Source organism: Toxotes jaculatrix, chromosome 1 (assembly GCF_017976425.1).
Source record: "Toxotes jaculatrix isolate fToxJac2 chromosome 1, fToxJac2.pri, whole genome shotgun sequence".
Taxonomy (NCBI): Eukaryota; Metazoa; Chordata; class Actinopteri; family Toxotidae; genus Toxotes; species Toxotes jaculatrix.
This window is the reverse complement of record NC_054394.1, coordinates 22,437,528-22,460,362: the sequence shown is the minus strand read 5'-3', so window position 1 is coordinate 22,460,362 and position 22,835 is coordinate 22,437,528. Positions and strand designations below refer to the sequence as shown.

Genomic DNA, 22,835 nt, shown 5'->3' with positions numbered 1-22,835 from the left:
CACACCACATCTATCCCTCCTCTCCCTCTCTCCATCCCTTCTCACTTTCATTTTTTTGTCTCTCCTCTCCGTCATGTGTCTTTGTTTCACTCTTTGTTCCCTCCTCTTCGCCTGGAGCGTACACATGGGTCAGCACAGGATAAAGCATTACAGAGTTACAGAGTGGATAAATCCCTTTGGGGAAAGGTGATGAGTCAGGTAGATCTGCATGTGCGTCTGCATGTGTGTAAGAGGAAGGGAAGGAACCCTCGGGTTTAGTGGTAGCCTCAAGGAGGGAAACACTGAGCTCATGTCTGATACACTCTGCTTCTGAATCACTGGAGGAAGAAGAAATCCACATTACGTCTTGCTCTTATCGGTTTTTAGTCATTTATCATCGTCTTCTCTGATACCTTCATCTTTTTATTCTATCTCCCCTTCTCTTTGCTCATTTCCAGTCGTCCACTTCCACATCTATATCCCTGTAACACCTTTTCTCTGTAGCTCTCGCTGCATCTCACATATTTCTCCGTCCCTCCTCCTCACTCGTCTCCACTGTGTCACCATGGATATTGGTGGCCTGACGACAGTGGTGGCCAACTCTGCCTACATCTCAGCCCGCGGAAGCTTTGATGGCACTGCCAACCCTGCATCCAACCGAGACAAGAAGTACCACTCCCGCCTGAAGCTGCCTCACATTACAGTGTGTGAGGGTCTGCGGGAGACTTTGGACCTCGGCTTCCAGACAGTTTGTGTGGAGCAGCCCATCGGCAAACGTCTGTTCCAGGAGTTCCTGGACTTCAACAATGAGTATAAAGGTCCCTGCCGCCTGTGGAAGGACGTTGAAGAGTACAACATGGCTGAGGATGAGGATCGTGTGAAGAAAGCCAGCAAAATCTTGTCCCGGTACATGGAACCTGGCGCCAAGTATTTTTGCCCCTTCCTGCCAGAAAACGGCATAACAAAGGTCAAAGAGAAACACCAAGAGGCTGGGGATGATCTTTTTAGTGAGACCATGGACAATGTGATGGACTTTCTCAAGGAAGTGCCCTACACTTTCTTCCTGGAGAGTATGTATCTGAAAAGGTTTCTGCAGTGGAAGTGGCTGGAGATGCAGCCCATGGGAGAGGATTGGTTCTTGGATTTTCGTGTGTTGGGGAAAGGGGGTTTTGGGGAAGTGTCTGCCTGTCAGATGAAGGCCACAGGGAAACTTTACGCCTGCAAAAAGCTCAACAAGAAGAGGCTGAAGAAGAGAAAAGGCTACGAGGTAAGTAAGTCCTTTCTCATCAGAGGAAGACTGAAAAATCTGAAGATGCAGAATTTGGATCTAAATGCACAAGACGAGTATTCAGGGCTTTTATACATTGCATTTTGTGCAAAGCAAACATGAATTTGTCTCGCATGTCTTTTCTGGACGGTATCTGTTTAATCCTCCCCCCTAAACAACAGTTGTTAACTAGACGGAGCCTTGCAGACAACGTTAGGCACCTCTGGCTTATATGATTAGTGCCCTCAGCATTAGAACATTTTGATCTCCTTATAAAGTGCCAATCCTGCCATGTTTATAAATGGAGCAGCTCTGGAGTGGATATCCTAATCTTGTACTCAGTCCCCAAAACACAAACAATAGTATGCCTGTAACTTCACTTGGGGGCTTTAATACTTCTCAAAATGTTGCTTAAGTAATCTAGGTTTAATTAGTTTCCTATGGCCTGGGTGGGTCAAACATGGCTAGGTCATGACTGCCAGGTTGTTGTGTAGCCATCTCTCAAATGTCAGATATCAGAGCTTCCCACCATCATATGACACCTTCTCTGTACACCACACCTGTTTTAATGCACAAGACCATGTTGTCCAGCTGAGCTGCTCAGACTTGTTTCCTTGATAACCTACAACATTTTGATGCACAAACAATGCATGTGTACACACAGAAATACTTGTACTATGTACAATAACACTGACAGTAGCCTTGAGTGCTGTAAACACTGTAAATATCTACTCACATCTGTCATCACTTCCTGTCCTGTAGGGGGCTATGGTAGAGAAGAGGATCCTGGCTCGAGTTCACAGCAGGTTTATTGTCTCGTTGGCGTACGCCTTCCAGTCGAAAACAGAGTTGTGTCTGGTCATGACCATCATGAATGGAGGAGACCTGAGGTTAGATCTCATATACTCTCACTGACATCCTAATCACAACATCTCCAACTCTTTTCTTTCTTTCTTTTAATTTTGGCCCTATAGTTCATCCTCTCCCTTGGATCCAAAGGGATCTAATGTAGACACATTGCAACCCAATATTACATTTTTATGCCCTCCATAATATCACACAGCCAAAAGTGATGCATTTAGATTGTTTTGTTCAGTAACAGTCAGTTTAACAATCCACAGCTGAGAGATATAGAGTTTAAAATCATGTGTGGCACAGAAATGCATCAAATCCTTCCATTTTAGAGACAGGAACCTGTGAGAGTTTAGTTTTACTAAAACAATTAATTATCAAAATAGCTGTTGATTATATGTCTGTCAGCTTATTAATTAATCTATTAATCTTTGCACACAGCACATGGGGTGCTATACACGGCTGTACTGCATTTGTCTCGATAGAAAGGGAAAGAGTGTGTGTTTATATAAGAAATGTGTGTATCCATACGTGTTTCCTTACATGACCCTGAGTCCTCTGTCATGATGCGACTAGGTATCACATTTATAATGTGGATGAAAACAATCCAGGGTTTGAGGAGCCGCGGTCCTGCTTCTATGCTGCTCAGATCATCCAGGGCCTGGAGCACCTCCACCAGAAGAGAATCATCTACAGAGACCTCAAACCGGAAAATGTGCTGCTGGATAATCATGGTCAGACACTTGTGAACAAAAAAGAAAGCTGATGGGTTTAATGTTTGCTCCATGTTTTCACATTTGTTGGTAATTTATAAGACAGTCAAGTTTATGTAACTCCACGGATGCAGCTCATTTCCCCATTTAGAGGTAGTTTTTGCATTCAAGAAATCATTTTGGTTCATACGGGAGTTCAGTGAATTATGAGGTGCTGTCTGATATTTGGACCATTGGAATATTTAATTAAACTATTAATTTGACATTTTAAGAAATTTGCTTATTTGCTTTCTTGTCAAGAGTTAGATGAGTAGATTGGTAGGCGCTTTCAAAAGGTAATGACATTTGCTTAGAAGCACCTCAATCATTAACATCTTATAAATTGTTTATTTGATTCAGGCAAAAATCAGTGAGTAAAAATGACAAGTTGTGGTTTTACTTGCTTCAAATCTTAGATAAGCTAACAAGCTAAGCATGTCCTGGCCCCAGCTTCATACTTACCATACAGACATGCAAGAAAACAAATAAGCACATTTCCTGAAATGTTGAACTATTCCTTTAAATCAATTCAATGTACCAACCCCCAGCCTACAACAAGAAATACTAATTTCTTTTACTGCAGTGAAATTACAGTATATCCCTTCTCTTTGACTTTAAACATATGCCTCATTCTTGGCCTCCTGAGGTCAAAGCATGCACACTCATGCTGGTCTGTATAAACACACCAAACCACTCACACACTTCACCCTACAGTACACACTGTGTCTTACATCTAACACAAGGACATCTTTTAGTTATCACACTACTACAGGTTCATGCACTCTGCGTCAGAGACGTAGTGTGCGGGTCAACATTTGTATCAGTGACGTGCACAGCTCTTGACATTGCTCTGGTGTTTGTTCTCACAGGTAATGTCCGTATCTCTGACCTTGGTCTGGCCGTGGAGCTCGCTGACGATCAGTTCAAAATCAAGGGCTACGCTGGGACTCCAGGTACAGTCGACAGAAGAATCACCGAACTGAGATTTACCTGGTTGCAGCTGTTCTTATAGCAGGATCTGGGAACAAGATCCACACCTGAAAAACCCACTGCTCTGGTGTTTATCTTTCTCCCTCTGTAATTAATATATGACATTTACCTTGACCCATGAAAAACCACATGCTGCAGCGGATACCGTTTACTCTGCTGTTAACTCTCTAACCAGTGCTAAAGTTGAAACTATGCTGTCACATTATAATACAGCAGAATGACTGAATAGAGCAAATGTCAACCATAAAATCAAATCCATGCACTCTTTGCAGTTTGGGCTCGTTGGTCTCTGAGCCCTCTGAGCTGCACTGAAATAGAAGTACTCAAGTGAAGTACATGTACACTGAAAAAAATGTCTCATTGAATTTACTCAATTTTAACGTTGAAACAGAGACCAACAGTCTCCAGTAAATTACAGAGCGAGAGCGTGTTTTGGTAGCAGCTGTAGTGAAATCTAATAGCTAGACTCTTTGATTTGAGAATTTTAGAATTAACATACAGTATTTGTAAAGATCTATTTTGAAATTTACTTTGAAAATTGGTTCATTTTGTCTTCTCCTTAACCTTTATGTGATGACCTGTTTTCTCTGGCCTGCAGGTTTCATGGCTCCGGAGCTGCTGAGAGGAGAGGAGTACGACTACTCTGTAGATTATTTCACTTTGGGGGTCACTCTGTATGAGTTTATGGCTGCCAAGGGACCATTTAGGACACGAGGAGAGAAGGTAAATACAAATGAAATTCATTATGTGCTTTGAAAATGTTTTTGTGTTTTCTTTTAGCTGCATTTCCTCTGCCTCTTTCCCCACAGTCCTCTCCTCTCCTACGTCCTTCTGTCATGTGACGTTTAAACCTTCTTTTACTAAACCTGTGATAAAAATATTGTCAGTCTTCTAAGATTTTACAGCTCAACATCACCTACCTGTGGCCTGATGCTGATACTGCTATGAAATATGAAGCCCTGACCCCTCGTTTAACTTTAAACTTAAAGATTATGGTCCATATTTGCACATTAGCCTACTCTGTGTAAATCTATGTGTAAAATGTTATTTTAGAGCATTTTTCTTTGTTCTGTGTGAAGGTGGAGAACAAGGTGGTGAAGAAGCGGATCCTGAACGATCCGGTGACTTATCCAGAGAAGTTTAGTGAGAACGCCCGGTCCATCTGCGAGGGTCTGCTGTGCAAAGAGGTCGACAAGAGGTTCGGCTTCAAGAACGGATCATGTGACGAGCTCAGGGCGCACCCGTTCTTCAGCGAGATCAACTGGAGGAAACTGAACGCAGGTCTGTTACAAACAACTGTGGAATCACACACTTTCCTCAGTTACTATTTGATCAATACACACATCTGTTTCCAAAAATTTTGGAATTTTTTTGAAAATGCACAGAGGTCAAACTCAAACAATCCAGGACTTTTGATCAACTTTATCTGTCTTGTTGTGATATATTATGTATTAAAAGGCAAAATGTGGATCTTCCTGTGCTGCGTCTCCTCAGGGATCCTGTTGCCCCCTTTCGTGCCAGACTCTAAGACAGTTTATGCCAAGGACATCGATGATGTCGGGGCCTTCTCCACAGTTAAGGGCGTGCAGCTGGAAGACAAGGACAGCGATTTTTTTGATGAGTTCGCCTCGGGGAACATCTCCATCCCTTGGCAGGAAGAGATGATCGAAACAGGGATCTACAGTGAGCTCACGGTCTGGGGCCCAGACGGCACTTTGCCCAACGACCTGCGACGTGAATCCATCCTGGAGCAGCCACCCAAGTCCTCAACCTGCACAGTATCATAAGAGGCTACGCTGCATGAACTGTTTATCAGTGAATCTTAGCACTTTTCATGCATACATACGATCTTGGGTTAGTGATGGATATGAGGGGGAATAAACGTTACTGATGATGACAATAAAGTTTTTTTCCCAGCAGTGCAGCTCTAATAGATGATGATAATGCACTTTTTCAATGTTTTTGCTATAATTTAGCCAAAGTTTTACAGTTAATGTTTTAACAACCTTTTATTGTAAAATGCGGAGTTTATGTGGACTCATACAGATTTCTTTAGTGTGGCACACTTGTCTTGCATTATCTGTTTCTTACATTGTACCACTGGTTTTTGAGGTATGAATCAGTTTTGAAGTATGAATCAGTCACAATGTGTGCATCACCATGTATGAACAATAAGAGAGCATTTCTACTTCCTGACATTAATGATAAGCCCAGAGAGTGCAGATCTCTGCTTTCCTTTGGCTGCCGTGCAAGCTGACAGCAGCTGTCTCTCTCTCTCTCTCTCTCTCTCTCTCTCTCTCTGTCTTCACCAGCCCTGAGGTTCATGTGTTTATACAAACACACGTACTGTGTTTTAAAATCAAGAGAAGATGCTGATATTTCAGATAATTTATTAGAAATTGTGGGACTTCATATTTATTTTGAATCTGTGAGCAAATCAGAGATGTTTTTACATTGAATTGTCTGGGGGCATCCATTGTGTAGAGTGAAATGTGCATCTCAACAGGTGGTTGATGGTTTTTGGTTTTTTGTTTCAAAATCATGCTAAGTTTAGTATTCGTCTTCAAGAGGGACCACGAAGGAGAACATTAAGGAGAGTTAGCTAAAAAAAATACTACAGTAGGCCTACTGTATTTGGTGTTTGTTTGTTTTTGTTTTGTTTTTATTCAAATGGATAGTCAACGTTTTGTTTACTTTGTTTACGTTATGGGACACTCCCAGCTGTCACACTACTTATGTTGCATACACTCACAGAAAGAAAGTCTCAGTGAGATAGTTGTCAGTCACTTCAGTAAGGTTCATACATCACGATTTTCTCTCCCCTTGAACCATACCCAGTATATTTACCTCACACTTGTTGAAACTGTTAAATTTTCTTAAAAAGTTCAGTGAATGTGTCCTATTTATTTGAAAGCATCCCTATGTAGCATCTCTATGGATATTGCCCATTATCACTATTACTTTAAGCCACAGGTTGTAAATAAAATTAGGACATATTTATTAAAAGATGGTTTTATTCTCATTTAAGGGCACTCACTAAATTTGAATCAGATACTTTGAATATTTTCAGAAATGGTTTTTCATTTTCTATCACACACTGCTTAATTAATTATTAAGTTCCAAATCACAAAATCAAGTTGAAAAACACAATATCATGGCCTCCTGCTCATATCAGGAAATATGCATCAAACACAAGTTAGGAATATGAAGTATGTTTTGTTTTTATGTTGTTTTGGTTTTTTTTTTTGTTGTTGTTTTGAAGAGGCTGTGAATTGTAAATGCTGAGATGCTGAGATGCACAGGTCTGGAGGCCGGAGGGTTCAAGTGAATGCACAAAAGTGTTATCAGCAAAATATCCCCAGTGGCTTATACTAGTCATTATTAGATTGTTCATACTGATGTTTCAACTTGAAACATCAGTATGTAAACTTTCAGGTGTGTGAGCAGCAGCAGTCAGGCAGTTTCTCAAGTTTTGACCGATGGAGGGCGCTGTAAACCCATATTGTTGCTGTTAACTTCCACATCAACGCTGCAGCATCATGACCATTCAGGGATACAGACATTAAAAACCCCATTATCCCTTCATACTCATTAGTTATACTTTTTAAAAAAAAATATATTCTATAAAGTTTAGTCATACAGCGCAAGTATTTTAAAAATGAACTCTAAATTTAAGCAGCGTGAAACTCTAAAGAAATCATTTAATAATTTATCACAACAGGGAGCTGATTGCTCTCTCTCTCCTTCTCTCTCTCTCTCTCTCTCTCTCTCTCTCTCTCTCTCTCTCTCTCTCTCTCTCTCTCGCTCGGGTTTCAAAGAAAGTTGAATCTGTCTGAGCTCAGAGTCAGCTGTGGTAACATTTCTATGAAACCCTAATCTTATTTATCCAAAAAACGTTTGAATTATAAGGGAAAAAAACATTTAACTCGCAGCTTGTTGCCTGTGGCCGCTCTCCGTGGAGGATGAGGACTCTATTTTGAATCAACAGAAGAAAAAAAAAACAAAAAGAAAAGGCGTCGGTCAAAAAATACTGAAAGCGTTGAACCAGCTTCCTGCTCGCATTTTTTTTAAATATATATTTTAAGTCGGATTTATCCAGACTGAGTCGAAATGCAGCAGCCTGAAACCCAGCAGTCAACCCAGCAACCAGCAACAGAAATACTGGATTCAGCAGGTACAGTTATGTCAAGTTTCCTCCTGAGATCTTTTAACCAGACCCTGCACCAGGCTCAAAGTTACAGCAGCAAATTCAATATTATAAACAAGGAATGATTTTAAACACCTTATTTATCTTTTTTACTACCACTTTCTATAAATAATCAGTGTATAAACTGTGATTAATAGATTTATTAGTCGTTAAAAAATAATTTTCCAATATTTTATAGATCAGTTATAAGCCATTAATTATAACAACTTTTGCGTTGCCAGATTTTGGAAAATCCTCCTTCAGCATGACACTTTGCTCATTGATTGTTGGACTTATCTCTTGGGAAAAGAAGCTGCAGGACATCTGGCTCAAAATATATTTATAAACAGCTTATTAACATCTGCAACTACAAACATATTGTGGTGTAACCATTTATTAACGTACACATACATACAGCTGTTGATTAGCATGCAAAACCTGTTGATGATAAAACCTGTTCTTATTACATTAATAAATTAAGAAGTTCATTTTCTGTTCTTTAAAGAAAATGTTTTGGTAGTAACATGGCTGTGTGAGTTTCTACACAGCAATAAAGCAATTACAAATGCATGTTGCTGAATAAATTGCTGGTTAAATCTAGCATAAACATACTAAATATGATGCCCTGTTATACAGTAAATCAAACCACCCAACAGTATAAAAACAAGGTACAATCAGCTCCACCGTAGCCAGCTACATTAGGCTTTGGTTTGGATTTTATGGTCACAATGAGCTTCAGAATGACATGTAATTCAGAGGGTTCAGGACTAGGGGAACAAGAGGTACTGAAGGTAAAGAGGTCATCCTCTCACCACACATCTTCCTCCAATTTGTCCTCAGTTCAGTACCAGCGTCGGAGGAAAACGGCTCTGTGGGTGACTGTGTCTCTACTGGCTCTGGCTCTGGTGGTTCTGGCCGTGGGCCTCACCTCGGCCACTCGCACCGACAACGTGCCTGTCGCTGGATATTACCCCGGCATCACCGTGAGTCACAGTCACCTCCCGTCTCATTTTCACAATCCTTAAATTTCTTTGTCCTGATGATGACGATTCACTGACATTATCCCCTCAACACACTGATTATGACATGGTGTTGTTGTTGTTGTTGTTGTTGTTGTGTTCAAGCTGCTCCTCAACTGACACCTAATGTTTCTCCTCCTTTCTCCCTTTTTGATCTCTTTGTACCTCCAGCTGAGTTTCGGAGCGTTTCTGGGCATAGTTGGCATCTACCTGGTGGAAAACCGCAGACCCATGGTGAGTCTGTTCCTCTGGCTCTTGTGTCACTGTTGTAACATATTTCTAATCACATTCATTCAATTCATTTGACACCATTATGGTCTTTTCTGAAAACCCCAGTTTATTTCATTAGTACATCAGACTTTAAAAAAACATACCTTACTGTTGCATACATGGTTGATATTTTGTGGGATAGCATGGATGAGCAACTAGCTGATGAAGAAAGTGGAGCATTAGATATTTCACCAACCAGATGTCAGACACCAAAACTAAAAGAAACAGAATGATTGTGGTTGTGCAAATAGGCAACCCCTGGCTAAAAAGTTCAGCATCTTTTTAAAGGTGATAATATGCTTGTTCAGCTTGTTCTGCTGCACCCAAGTGGCCAAAGAAAGGATTTACAAATGTTTAATGAGTATGGATGTGATTCATCAAGATTGTTGGCCCTTTTTTGTTTACAATCACAGCTCAAATTGTGCAATGTCAAATTCACATTGTAGTCTTCTGTTTGTCCTCTCCCAATGTGACTTCTGTCAGCTTTTCAAGCTTCATAACATCCATCTTCTAAAAATGAGGCATTGTTCCTGGAAAACGAGACATATATATGCCATAAATTAGAGGATTATGTTACAGACTTTGCAAATTCACTAAATTGTTTTACAGGAAATTGCTCTATTATGAGCAAGGAGCAAATCTGATTACTCATTGGCGGCATAATGTATTCTTGGTCCTTGTGCCCGGGTCAGTGTACGTGACTAGATTTGTGGTCGGAGGAAGTGAACGCGATTGGCTCTGGATTTCAGCGACAAGAGGGGAAATTGCATTAGTATTGGTTTGTCGCTGACAGGGCTCCTTTATTTCAGACAGGGACACAGGTATAATATTATCAAAATACCCCTTTGTATAACATAGGGTTCAAAAAAATAAGCATGTCAATGTCTCCAGAGTAGAGACACTTAGATCTAGGCCAAAGACCTGTCTGAAAACATTAGTGATCAGAGAGCCAGTCTTTAAAACAGCTGCACTGACCTCCAATCAGCGCTTAAAGCCGATCTCAACCGGTTTGGGACAACGGTCAAGTGGCGAGCAAGTGCAAATGCTACTGAAGGGCCAGTTGAAGCCAGAAGCTGAAACTGCTCGGGTGTAATTTAAGTAGTATTGTCAGTATCACATTCACAGTATATCAAACTCAGCCTGTGACTAACTATGTTAGGTTCCTTGAAGAGGAAACCAGTGACACAGAAACCTCAGCAGCGTGCAAGTGCTTGTTTTTCACCTCTAAATTTGTCCTAATTATTTTGGTGTATGCTTCGAATTTGCTTAGTGTTACCTCACAAGTGTCTTGATGACACAGTTCTCATTTATTCTTTCCAGTTTCCTGTCACAAAAGTCCTGTAGGGATATTTAACATTTTGGTGGGGAAAAAATAAATTCTTTGTTTGTTGTTGAGTTAAGTTTAGCTTTGGACTCACAGTCCGTGTATTCAGATTTGACTGAGTGTATCACCACCACTCCAGCTGCTGCAGCTGTTGATCATGTTGATAAGCGAGTCAAACTACAATAACTAACTTCCCGTTGTTTTTATAACACCTGCATGCAACTGTCCCTTTCACCTCACATAGTGTCTTTATCTCACGTCTCTCCCTATGTGCTTTCAGTTTGAAAACCTTTATAACCTATGTGCAACCTGTTCAAATATTTTACCTTCCCTGTTAAAGAAGAACTAGCCGTGTGCATGTTCCCTGTGGCTGTCTCCATAAGTGTGTGTGCTGTTAAATTTTCATGAGGCGTCCAGGGTGTCGTGTGCCTGGTCAGATCACTTTGTCTTACGTTACGCTACAGTGTACTGTATCTAATCCAGCCTACACAGAAACCAAAGATACAGCGTGTGTGTGTGTGTGTGTGTGTGTGTGTGCATGTGTTTATACAGTTGACATAGCTCAATATGAAACATAATTAAACAAGGTAAAGACAGGTTGTATGTTTAAAAATGTATGTTGTATCCATAATCTGCTTAATCTCCCAGGGGACCCTGGGCAAGAAATTTATTGTTAAGCCCCTATTGATCCAGTTTAATTGATGCAGTTTAATTCTCTGGATAAACTGAAACAGTTATGGTCTTAAAACTAGATTTTGACCCAGAGCTTCAAGGCCTGGGCCACAAGATGGAGACAGAACTGGTCATCGTCGATATTGTAGTTCTGTGGTGCAAATTTCGAATAAATTTGTGATTAATCAAATTATGTAGATGGAAAAAGAGCAGAGACAACCAGGGGTTTTTAGGTTTGCACAGATGGTAAAGCAGCCTTGGCTGCATCTCTTCCTTTCTGGCATCGCTCCCAGCTCTGTGCGTTAAACTTTTATGATGTGATCACTGACACACTAGCACTGGGTCTACTGTGTCTCTTATGAGGCACATGTGGCACAATGTTCGCTCTGACACAGGTGTCTTCTTCCCTCGTGAGGCTTTGTGCTGTAACACGAGCGCCGGCTGGCAGAGCGAGGTCGCTCATTAAAGAACAACTAACCACCCCACAATGCCACGGACATCTGAGAGCTCTGAAGTCTCTCGTACTTCCTGAGTCTCACAGACCTTTGCTTTTCTGACCTCATAAAGCGGGAGGGTTTGATGTTGTTTGAACTGTAGACAGTCAGAGAAGTGACAACTACGTCTCCTGCTGCCAAACAGAAAAGTTTCCTGTTTGACTCCTGACTGGAGACAACCAAACTTTAATCCCTCCCTTCTACTGAAGTGGACAGCATCAGTCAGGGGTTAGCGCAGTTTAAAATTTATAGATTACACAGACATACTAATAAGAAAAGGACATCAACAGCATTCAGAATAATATTCCATCAGGAATAATAATAATTTTTCATGTTACCTTTCACTTTCTGTCTGATCATATTTAATTCATATTTACTGAAAGGACTATTTTATTTAAAACGATTTACTACAAATTAGTATAATCATCAGTTATCTGTTAAAGTGCTGTGTCGTCCATTTGGATAAGATCAAAGTTACATGACAGTTTTAGGGGTGAGGTTTTATTTGTGGTTTCACTTTGTCACGGCTAGGGCAAGGACTTGGACCCAAATGCACGACCCCACAGATGCAATCAAAAATAATAGTGTTTATTGTAACAAAGTGGCAAAACAAGGATCACCCATAAAGGGGAAAAAGGCACAAAAACAAAAATACAAAATGCTAACGCAAAATCACTCTTAGCGAGGAGAAACACGGATCAAGGAGCTAAAACCAAACAAGAAACAAAGTAACAAATAAATACACAACCTGACTGGGGATACGATGACGAGAGGCAAGAAGAGAAACAAAAGAGAAAGACATGAGCCAAGGGTAAGAGACAAAACGTGTGACAACGGCATGAGACAAAAACAAACTGACAAGAACACAGGGAAGCGACAAGACTTAAATACACAAGGCAATGGGACAAGACAAAGACAAGATACACAAGGACCATGATTTCAAAGAGTGGGAATTGATCCCATAATTTTTCCAAATCATCAGATTTCAATGCATTTTGCTCCTATCAGTAGTATTGCACAGAGACCAGCCCTCTTTATGAATCAGAGATCTGTTGCAGGTAAAATACACATTTGTGCTCCGCTGGCATTTCTTGGCTGAAGCATTAAAAATCTTTGTGTGTCATATATCTGCGCTCTTCATTTTGTCTTATCTTGTCCTCCAAAACGTTTAAAAGGATTGCGGATCATGAAATTCTGCCTGTAATAGGAAGGAAAAAAAAAAAGAAAAACTCCTGTCCTATCTGCACTCACCCTGTCGCTCCTATAACAAGCTTCACTGCCCTGATACACTCTAAGATTTCTTTATGACTAAATGCTTCATGGAGCTCATGTTTTCGGCTCCAGCAGCCTCCTCTGTAGTTACTGCCTGTATCTTCTGTCCTTTTGGTCACCTTGCCGCTCAGAGAGCAGAACAGCAAACCTTTAAAAGGCCATATTTTGCCCAACAGGTCATAGGGCGATCAGTTTTTATTACTAGTGTGTCCAGCTGTGGTCATGATTGCTCACTGGGCCACTGAGCAGGAGAAGAAGACCTTGCAGCGGTCATCGGCTTTAGTTACACAACCCGATAGGTATCTTAAGCAAGGCTATAAAATTCCTCTCAGTGTCTTTATCCTTTAATCACTGATGTGTTTTCCTCTTTGAAACTCTCAACATTAATGTCTTTTATTGATGTTTCTCTCTGTATTTTAGTGGTGAAAGAAGTATTCAAATCCTTAAATAAAAGCAGCTATAATAATGTACAGTATCATAAGTGTGAAAACGATGTGAAGGAATTACTCTTACTGATGAACCTACAGAGACTTATCACCTGATTCTGCTGCTCCCCTCGACTTTATGTACATCTATACTGAGTTTCAGTTCATTGTTTATCCATCTAGTCTCCAATTTTACTGCTCTGGTTCACTCTCACTGCTCTAATGGCAACGTTTTCAGCCTCCAAAAAAAAAAGAAACCCACTGGTTACTATAAAAAAAACTTGTCACTCTTTATGTTACATCACCTGACTTCCCCCTTTGCTCCCATCATGAATACTGTGGCCGTCAGATGTTGTCCAACAATGAAACTTAACTGTGGGTTGTACATTTTTCTTTTCTTTTTTTTTTTTGCACTTTTTGTACTACTTTTTGTACTGACCATTCACAGACCGTAAGTGTATAATCTGAACAGTAACCAGTAGACATAGTTGTTAAATAAATGCAGAAACACTGGAAGAAAAAGTACATTTCTCTCAGAGATTTAGTGCAGTAGAAGTACAAAGTAGGATAAAAATTTAAATAATCAGTTAAATTACAAGTACAGTACCTGAGTAAATGAACTCAGTGACTGTCCACTACTGCTGGCTTTTTAATATTAATATTTAATATTACTGACTCGACTCATTAGACCAGAAAAGTATCTACAGCACTGTACGAATGTGTGTCTTTAATCTCTTGCAGTATTTGATTTTTCTTTCTGCTTCACCTGTATCAGGGGAGGTTTGGACGACAGAGTGTGTGTTGAAGGGTTTTATGTGCTGGCAGCTTCTGCTAATGTGAAGTAATGCAGTTGTCAGGCTCTATTGTCTCAGCTTCTGGCCTCATCTTCCACTTGCAGCCCATAAAAGCAGAGTCATTTAAACCGCTAATGAAGTGGAGAGTCTGGACCAGTGGCAGATAAAACCCAATCAGAAAAAGCTTATTTTCTCAGTTTGCCTCTTATTTCACTTTCCTGAGGAAAATTCATTTTAGAATTGCTTTGTTTTAGTGTCCCTTTCACCACGACTTGTGTTATTCACACGTGTACAGCTCGACATTTCATACGTAACGCTTGGTCTTTAAGTTAACTAAGAAATAGCCTGAATAAAGTGGAAAAATAAGCCTGCTCAGTTTGTTCTGAACATTTACACCACTGTATTGAACAGGCAGATTTATTTCTAATTATCCACAACAGTTATTACACTGATCAATCGGGTATTAAAAAAAATTGTCAGATGTCCTGGACAGTTGCATGCTTTGCCCAGTTCATAGTATGATAGAAGTATGTTTTTTCTTTTTTTTTTCTTAATTTTTGTGACAAATTGTCATGACTAGCCCCTAAGGGGACTGTTTTCTGAGCCCTTGTTTTGTTTGGGACTCTCTTATGGACTTTTGAACTCCTCTTTCTTAACTTCTGTTTATAGTTCTGTTTTATTTTGAAATCATGGCCCTTGTGTATCTTGTCTTGCTTTACTTCCTGTCTTTGTCTTGTTTCCCGCCTTTGTGATTGTCTGCCCTGCCCTAATTGGTTTCACCTGTTGCCCATTGCCTTGTGTATTTTTCGTATATATTTCTCGTGTAGTCTCGTTGTTTCCCTGTGTTCTTGTAATTTCTTTTTTGTCTCTTGTCACATGTCTTTCGCCCGGTCTCGTATCTCATGTCAGGTTGTGTATTTCCCTAGTCAGGCTATGTATTATTTGTTACTTTGTTTTGTTTTTTTTCACTCTTCGGGTTGTTCAGTCTTTCCCTTTATGGGTGATCTTTGTTGCTACTTTGTTAGAATAAAAACTATTATTTTTTGATCTTGTCTGTGGGGTCGTGCATTTGGGTCCAAGTCCTTGCCCTAGTCGTGACACAAATTGCTGTACACCACCTGCGCTTTCAGATACATGGATACAACAGATGAAAGAGCAAAGTCTTTCTGTTGCGGTGCAGGAGGTGTGGTCCTGGAGGAGGGCCTGAACAGACAGGAAACGATGCTCAGTGATAAAGTTTATGATCAGACATCTGTGATCAGCCAGCTGGGTCTGCTGTACTCTGTGTGTGTGTGTGTGTGTGTGTGTGTGTGTGTGTGTGTGTGTGTGTGTGTGTGTGTGTGTGTGTGTGTGTGTGTGTGTGTGATATGTTTTACAGTAGAAGCTTCACAGAAGAAGCAGGTGTGTCACATCGTTCAGATTTGGGATTTCTGATCAGTGATCAGATTCTTAGGCATAATTAAAGAACTGTGAATATGTGAGGTTGTTCTGTCTGGATACTGTGTGTGTGTGTGTGTGTATCAGATTGGGAGAATTAGATTGACCTTGCTGGTACAAAAGGCCGTCCCTCTGTCCTGTACATTGCCTCTTTGCCCATAAATTTCCCACAAAGCACCTCTGTGTTGGCAGAGCGAGAGGCCGTACATTTCCTTTATCGTTCTGCAGCTCAGATGCTGCAGCCGAGGACACACACCAGCAGAAACACTAAGCTTAAACTTTGACTCAAATTTTGATTTTGCATTTATATAATCATCAATAATCATCAACTCTTCTTTTTTATTATTTTAATCTTTGATCTTAAGTCTCAACAATCCACAGACTTGTATGGTTTGGAAACAGTCACGGTTTGGTTAGGTTTAGGCACAAAATCCACATGGTTAGGTTTAGGAAAAGATTGTGGTTTGGGTTAAAATTGAAGTAGTTTGTTAAAGTTAGAGAACCTTCATCATCATGATTACAATAATAAACTTTGTGGCTCTTTATTCTGCATCACCTGACTTCCTCCCATTGTGATTACTATGGCCGCCAGGCGTCGCATAACAATGAAACGTAACTATAGGTTGTAAAAAACTTTTTTTTTTGTGGATTAATTTTTTTATCATGTTGTTCAACTTTAGTACATTTACTAGTACATATACTTATTTATACATATATACACATACACACACACACACACACACACACACACACACACACACACACACACACACACACACACACATATATATATATATATAAGAAATGAGTAGAAGAATGAGAAGAGTGTTTTAGATACAAACTGATAAGCTTATAAATGTGTTTGCTTCCACCTCTCTTTAAGCTCGTGGCCGCCATCATCTTCATCAGTATTGGAGTCATCGCGTCTTTCTTCTGTGCCATTGTGGATGGGATCATCGCTTCAGAGTTCATTGTAAGTCTTACGTGTGTTTACGTGCATATGTTGAGAAGAAAGAAATACAAAGTATAGTTTGAACAAACGCTGACACACAATCACAGACCAAATTTAAATTCACACATGCTCAGGTCAACAGAGACAGAGTCCCGCACAGACAGCACAGTAATGTCAGGAACTGTGTAGATGCAATCAGACAGAATTGACACTGGACAGGTAAACAAGGCCGACTCATCTCAGTGTGTGACCTGCAGAGAGCTGCTGGGTCACATGAGGTATGTGGGCTGTAAAAAAAAATAGTTAAACTTTTTTTTTTCTAAATTCAGTTTTGTTTCCCTGTTCTTTGCACTGTATGTGACTATTATTTACAAAATAATTTATTCCTCCCTGTTCCCCAGAGTTCCAAATACTCTGGTTTTCCTCCATTACACCTACATTTAATAACCAGTATGAATTGGTAACTGTGGTATTAGGATCTTATCCATATACAACAAAATTATTCAGTAAAATCAATATCACAAAGATTTATTTCGCTCTTCTATCCACTACAAATATTCACTTTCACGTTTGTATTTAGTAATTTAACTTCATAGGAAGACAAGAAGTTTAGAAGCAGTTTCATAAGCTGTCAGTTCATCAACGCATTGTTTGTCTCTCTCAGAGTAAAACACTCTGACCAAAGTAATATGCAGGGAATTACATTTGTGCAAGTACCTGTAATTGTTTATAAAGGAATGAACTGAAAATGCAGAAAGGTCAAATAAGGTCATCGCTGCTTCCTTACTGGATACCTTAGATGTTTGGATACATGCACACAGACACCTCAGCTTGCCACATCAGCCTAATGAATTTTAATGAGTATCTTAATGAGTATGGACCAGGAGAGAGTTTAAAAAGCTGGACCTTACAGCACCTGGCACCATCTCACTGATATTGATCAACAGTGCTATCAAACCTCTGCAGATATATTTCTTTTGTGCTCACGGGACCGTAAAAGTCATATTTATTGCACCTTCAAGCTTCAGACAATGAAAATGATTTTACTACCTTTCACATTATATAAAGTCCATCGAGGTTTAGTGCTGGAGGTTTTGCAGTCCGGTGCAGTGTACGGTACGGCAAGTAGAAACATGTTGTAAACCTTCACTGCTGCACTGACAGAGAAACAGGACGAGGATGGACTCAGGCTACAAGTTCACACACGTAACTTTACAGGATACACAAGGCAAAAAGCACATAACTGAAAGCTTTAAATCACTGAGATTTACTCAGTGATTGTGCTGCAGTGGTTTAACATCAGCGCCTATTCAATTGTGGCTCATGTATTTAACAAATCTTCCCTTGCCGATCTCTGATCTTTCTAACACACACACGCACACAGGACATAAGACCCTTGCAGGAGGACATGTGCGACTTCTACACCAGTGGATCGGGCTATGCCTATGACAGCTACTACACAGAGGTAACCCTCATTATGACTAAAATGTTTAATGTGTTATTCTTAAGTTGAAGTATGGGGTATAAAAACAAACAGGCTAGACAGACTACGCTGAAAATACACCCCCCAAAGCACAACTTCAAAGCAACAAAAATGATTACACCTGTGATTTCTAGTTGTAGCTTATTGGTTGGACAAGGTTTGTCTAATGCAGCCCAATGTATGGTTTCCATTCATGTGCATATCACCTTTAGTTGTAACCTTCCTCCTCCTGCATACTGCTTTATGTTTGTCTCAGCAGTTGGCTTTTTTAAATTGTATAAATGATGATTTGAATGCATTTTAGGTTAATATAGGATTCTAGTCTGTGTTATTGCAGCCACTGGGTGCTTCATTGAAAGTTTCACAAAGTGTGTAGTGACATCTGGTGGTCAGATAATGTTACTGCACACTTTTACTGAAACTGCTCGCCATCAAATTACAAGCAAATAGAAGTTCTGGATATGAGTAGTTGACACGCAGACCGTTACCTACCAGTCATGTATTTCTTTGTCCCAGTTGTTTGTCCAGCTCGTGCTCGTCTGGCTGTTGTATCAGTTTTCAAGTATAATAAATCTTTCATCACAAGGGATTAAAGCTCTGAGAATCTTAAACTCATCAAGCCCCACTGACACTGCAGGTGACGTGCCGTTCATTCAACAAAGCATGCAAGCTGAAACTGAGGAGCAACACCTGCTACTGCTGCTACCTGTACAACTGTGAGAGGTGAGCAACACGAGGTATTAGCTGATAAATGGCAGCTTGAAAGGTTTAATAAAGTAATTAAGTGAGTACCAGTGATGGACAGTGTGCAGGAATCTGCAGTTTTATGCAGTGGAAAGTGGTGTCCATACAGTGCTAATAAAATAACAGCTGCACTCCATTTACAGTCACCTGTTCCAGTGATATCCTTACATGAACACATAGCCATTAGTGATATTAATTACACCAGTGCTTCTCCTGCTACAACATTTCAAAATGGCAGCTATGAAGGAGGCCTGTTCATATGAAATGCATATGCTTTGTGATTTATGTCCGTAATAATTCAAATGCTGACCCGTGCTCTCTTCCTCCACCAGCACAGAGTACCACACACAGTACTATGAGTTCACTGGTGTCAGCAGCTGCTGGGATGTGATCCAACTGTACCGCCTGCTGTGGGCCTCAGTGGTGTTCAACGTGATCGGCTTGTTCCTGGGCATCATCACTGCCGCCATCCTCGGAGCGTACAAGGACATGGTGAGCAAGAGTCCAAAAAAGTTAGCCCCCACCCAAAAAAGATATAAAGGCAGTCTGATTGAACTGTCAAAAACGATGCATCAGTACTGGACTGGACTGTGTACTGGCATTTTAATGTTTGTGAGGGGTTTTTTTGTAATCTAACCTTTCTCTTTGTTCCACCAGTACTTTCCAAGGCTTTGTTTGAAACATAATATTGATTTATGTGTGTGTCTGCAGATATCTTTTTGCTTCACTATCTCACTGCGCTTTCAAAAATTTATTGCTCACACATGAACGAACTAAAAACCCAATAAAATGCAGTTTCTCTGGCATGATAATCCGTTTCAGAGACATGGAAATCTCTGATCTTATTGTGTTAATCTTAATGGTCCTAATATTATGATTATAGTTCCCACAGTACGTTAGGCAGCACTCATATTTCATTACCTCTTATATAATGCAGTGTGTGTGCGTGTTTCATGCGTAACTGGTACGCAGTCACTAACATTTGCATTCCACCCTCTGTTGATGATTTATCATCTTATCCCAAACATTTTTGCTGTTTCCTGCAGCAGAAGCCAACCCCTCAGATGGCTCCCAGCCCGGCACCGCCACCCCACATCCTGTACAACCCGACCCAGCACATGCTCACCTACGCTGGCTTTTGTCCCTCAGGACAGAGTCTGCCTGCCTATCCCAACTATCCACTACCCATGCAGGTAGAGGCCAGGAGCAAAACAAAAAAAAGAACAATTCAGTGAAAAATGTGTAATACAAAGTACGAAAAGCACAGGTTTGAATAGTAAAAACTATCATAATGGCTGCATGCCATTTAGCTGCTTTAGTCTCAGAGACCTGGTATTGTACATTTGTGGTTTCGCTGTCACACTGTCATGGCTTATTGTGGTTCAAACAGAACAGAGACATTACAAACATTAATAGTAACACTCATGCTTTATCTGCTATGACAGGTCAAAATGCCCATTTTCCATTCCGGTGTTTTACTCTGGCAACCAGACGAGCAGGACTGGATCCAATTTATTTTTGCTGCACTAGCACAGCTATTTCACGCTAACATCAAAGCACTTGACCAGAGAGAAAACTATTAATCTGAACTGCTGCCACATCACACCACTGAGGTGGATAGCTATAAAACTGCCTGTCCTCAATCTTGCTATTACATGTCTAGTGGGTTGTAACGTGGTGACAGTGTGTTTGGAGGGTTGGCAATACCAGAGCTGACCAAAACTTTCTGCAGAAATATCTCAACAACTATTGAATATGTAGATGTGAAATTTGGTACAGATATTCATGTTACCCAGAGGATGAATCCTATTGATTGTAGTGAATCCTGGACTTTTCCAGTTAAATTATTGCTGTGAGCAACATCAACAGGCCAAATTTTTAATTTGTTCACTTGACCACTTAGCTCCAATTTCTCCGGTCTGAGGATTTAGTACATTTCCAGTCTTATTATAGCAAACTGAATTTCTTTGGCTACCTGTCAAACACAAAAAGCATCACTTTTTATTAAATTTTCACATTTTTTTGTTATTTGACAGACCAAACAGCTAATCAATTAATCACAAAAATAACTGGCATTTTAGGTGAAAACACCCCAGGGTCTGGGCACAGCTTCACAGAGCCACAGGCACAGCTTGTGATGTGATTGTCCAAAAACTTGCTGAAAACAGTAATGTCTGATTGATGCCTTATGAAAGGGAGCCATAAACTAAACCATGACTTGTGCTGTAGTTCTTAAATAAGCCAACTACCTTGAATCAGAAGATGCACTGTTCTATTTCATTTCTTTCATGGTGACTTTGTTTGAAATGTATGTTTAAGATTTATTACTTATGATGTCTGATCTTTGATTTCTGTAGCTGCTACCAGAGAACCAAACTTCACAAAAGAATAAAGTAATAATCTCACCTCTCATAAAAAATGTCACAAATAATTGTTCCCCCACAGCATAACAGCAACTACCAGGCTCCTGCTACGCCCCAGCTGATCCCAGAGGGAGGCCCTGCCTCCAGCTCCTGCCCGTCTGAGGAGAACCAGCAGCCCTCTCAGGCTCCCACACAGCCACTGCCTCAGGGAGCCACCCAGGAACCAGGAGGATTCATGCTGACTCCCAACGCACCTGTCCTCTACGGATCCCCCTTCAGCCACTTTGAGAAACCTCCTCCTTACGCCTGCTGAGCCCTCAGACAAACATATGGGGCATGTTGGAGAAAAAAAAATCATATTGATCTGGTCAGACTGAATGTAGCACAAGACATTTAATAGGTGACTTTGTAAATGGAAAACACTTGAGTGAGCTTCACAATTACTGATTTCAGTGCTATGTTTCTTATTTCTGATGGATATGAACTCAAGCAAGACAGATTTGTAGCTACGTAGTGTGAGTATATAGACATGATTCGGTTATTTCACATGTATGCTTCCATGCTGAAAGTTAGATGAGAAGATTGATACCATATCAATATGAAGCAACAGCTAGCAGCTGTTTAGCCTAGCTTAGTATAATGACTGGAAACAGGGAAGCAACCATCCTCGCTCTGTCCAAAGTTAACAAATCCCCCTTCCCTACAGATACTTACATATTATATAGAAATAAGTTTATACACTTGTCTGTAATCTGACAGTTGTTTCTGTTACAAATTGTGCTGATTGGATTACAGGTGTATTGTGTATTGTCTCACTATACTATTTACCGTACAAGCAATTAAAAGGGCTTTCTTGAAATGTGAACTGGAGAGTAAATGACTCTGGTAATGCTGTTAATTATGTTTGTGTGAATCATTGTGCACTTTAAAGTTAATATACTGTACATATTATTGATGATGCATGTTAACTGCTGTGGGATAGGATTCTGTAGCTGCTGCTGCTATTATGAAATACATTAGGTATTAAAGAGGCACCTATAAGTGATGCATACATTTGCTGATGCATACAAATACATGTGGAGTAAAGGCCCTATAAAAAAAATCTCACATTTAAAGGAAGAGTCTGACATTTTTGGAACTACGTTTATTTGTTTCCTTGCCGAAAGTCAGATGAGATGGATTCAGCTCTCATGTTTGTACGGTGAATAAGACTTTGCTGCCGGCATCCAGTTACCTTAGCTTAGCATTAAGTCTTAAAATGGAGAAACAACTAGTCTAGCTCTGTCTGAAGGCAATAAAATCCCCCTACCAGCAAGGAGGCGTCCATATCTGTTGTAGAGGTGTTACAATTTCACCCCCACCCACAGTGCTACCACTTGATGTTTTGTACTTACATCATGTGATGATACGTGAGCAAGTTCCATTTGCTGAAGAAGGCTGTGAGATGCAGTCAGACGCTGTATTGGAAAAAGCTAGTACAGTAAGTAAACCTTGAGTTTAGAACCATAACACCATGTCACACACAGAGCAGGACATGAAGTTTCTTTAACATAACCACGC

The 22,835-nt window shown here is 40.3% G+C and overlaps 2 protein-coding genes across 2 annotated transcripts; both read left to right on the top strand.

The window, feature by feature from the left end:
• The first annotated feature begins 544 nt into the window (after positions 1 to 544).
• grk1a (G protein-coupled receptor kinase 1 a) lies at positions 545 to 5,627 on the top strand. The gene is made up of 7 exons (XM_041035502.1): positions 545 to 1,246; positions 2,009 to 2,136; positions 2,675 to 2,832; positions 3,720 to 3,803; positions 4,439 to 4,563; positions 4,920 to 5,121; positions 5,335 to 5,627. Exons 1-7 carry the CDS (start codon positions 545 to 547, stop codon positions 5,625 to 5,627), a joined length of 1,692 nt encoding a protein of 563 aa, XP_040891436.1.
• Positions 5,628 to 7,950: 2,323 nt separating this feature from the next.
• Positions 7,951 to 21,588, top strand: LOC121183348 (transmembrane protein 255B). Its single transcript, XM_041040392.1, has 9 exons — positions 7,951 to 8,014; positions 8,867 to 9,009; positions 9,217 to 9,279; positions 16,617 to 16,706; positions 18,070 to 18,150; positions 18,806 to 18,891; positions 19,245 to 19,404; positions 19,959 to 20,105; positions 21,358 to 21,588. The coding sequence occupies exons 1-9, from the start codon at positions 7,951 to 7,953 to the stop codon at positions 21,586 to 21,588; spliced, it is 1,065 nt and encodes a 354-aa protein (XP_040896326.1).
• Positions 21,589 to 22,835: the final 1,247 nt, after the last annotated feature.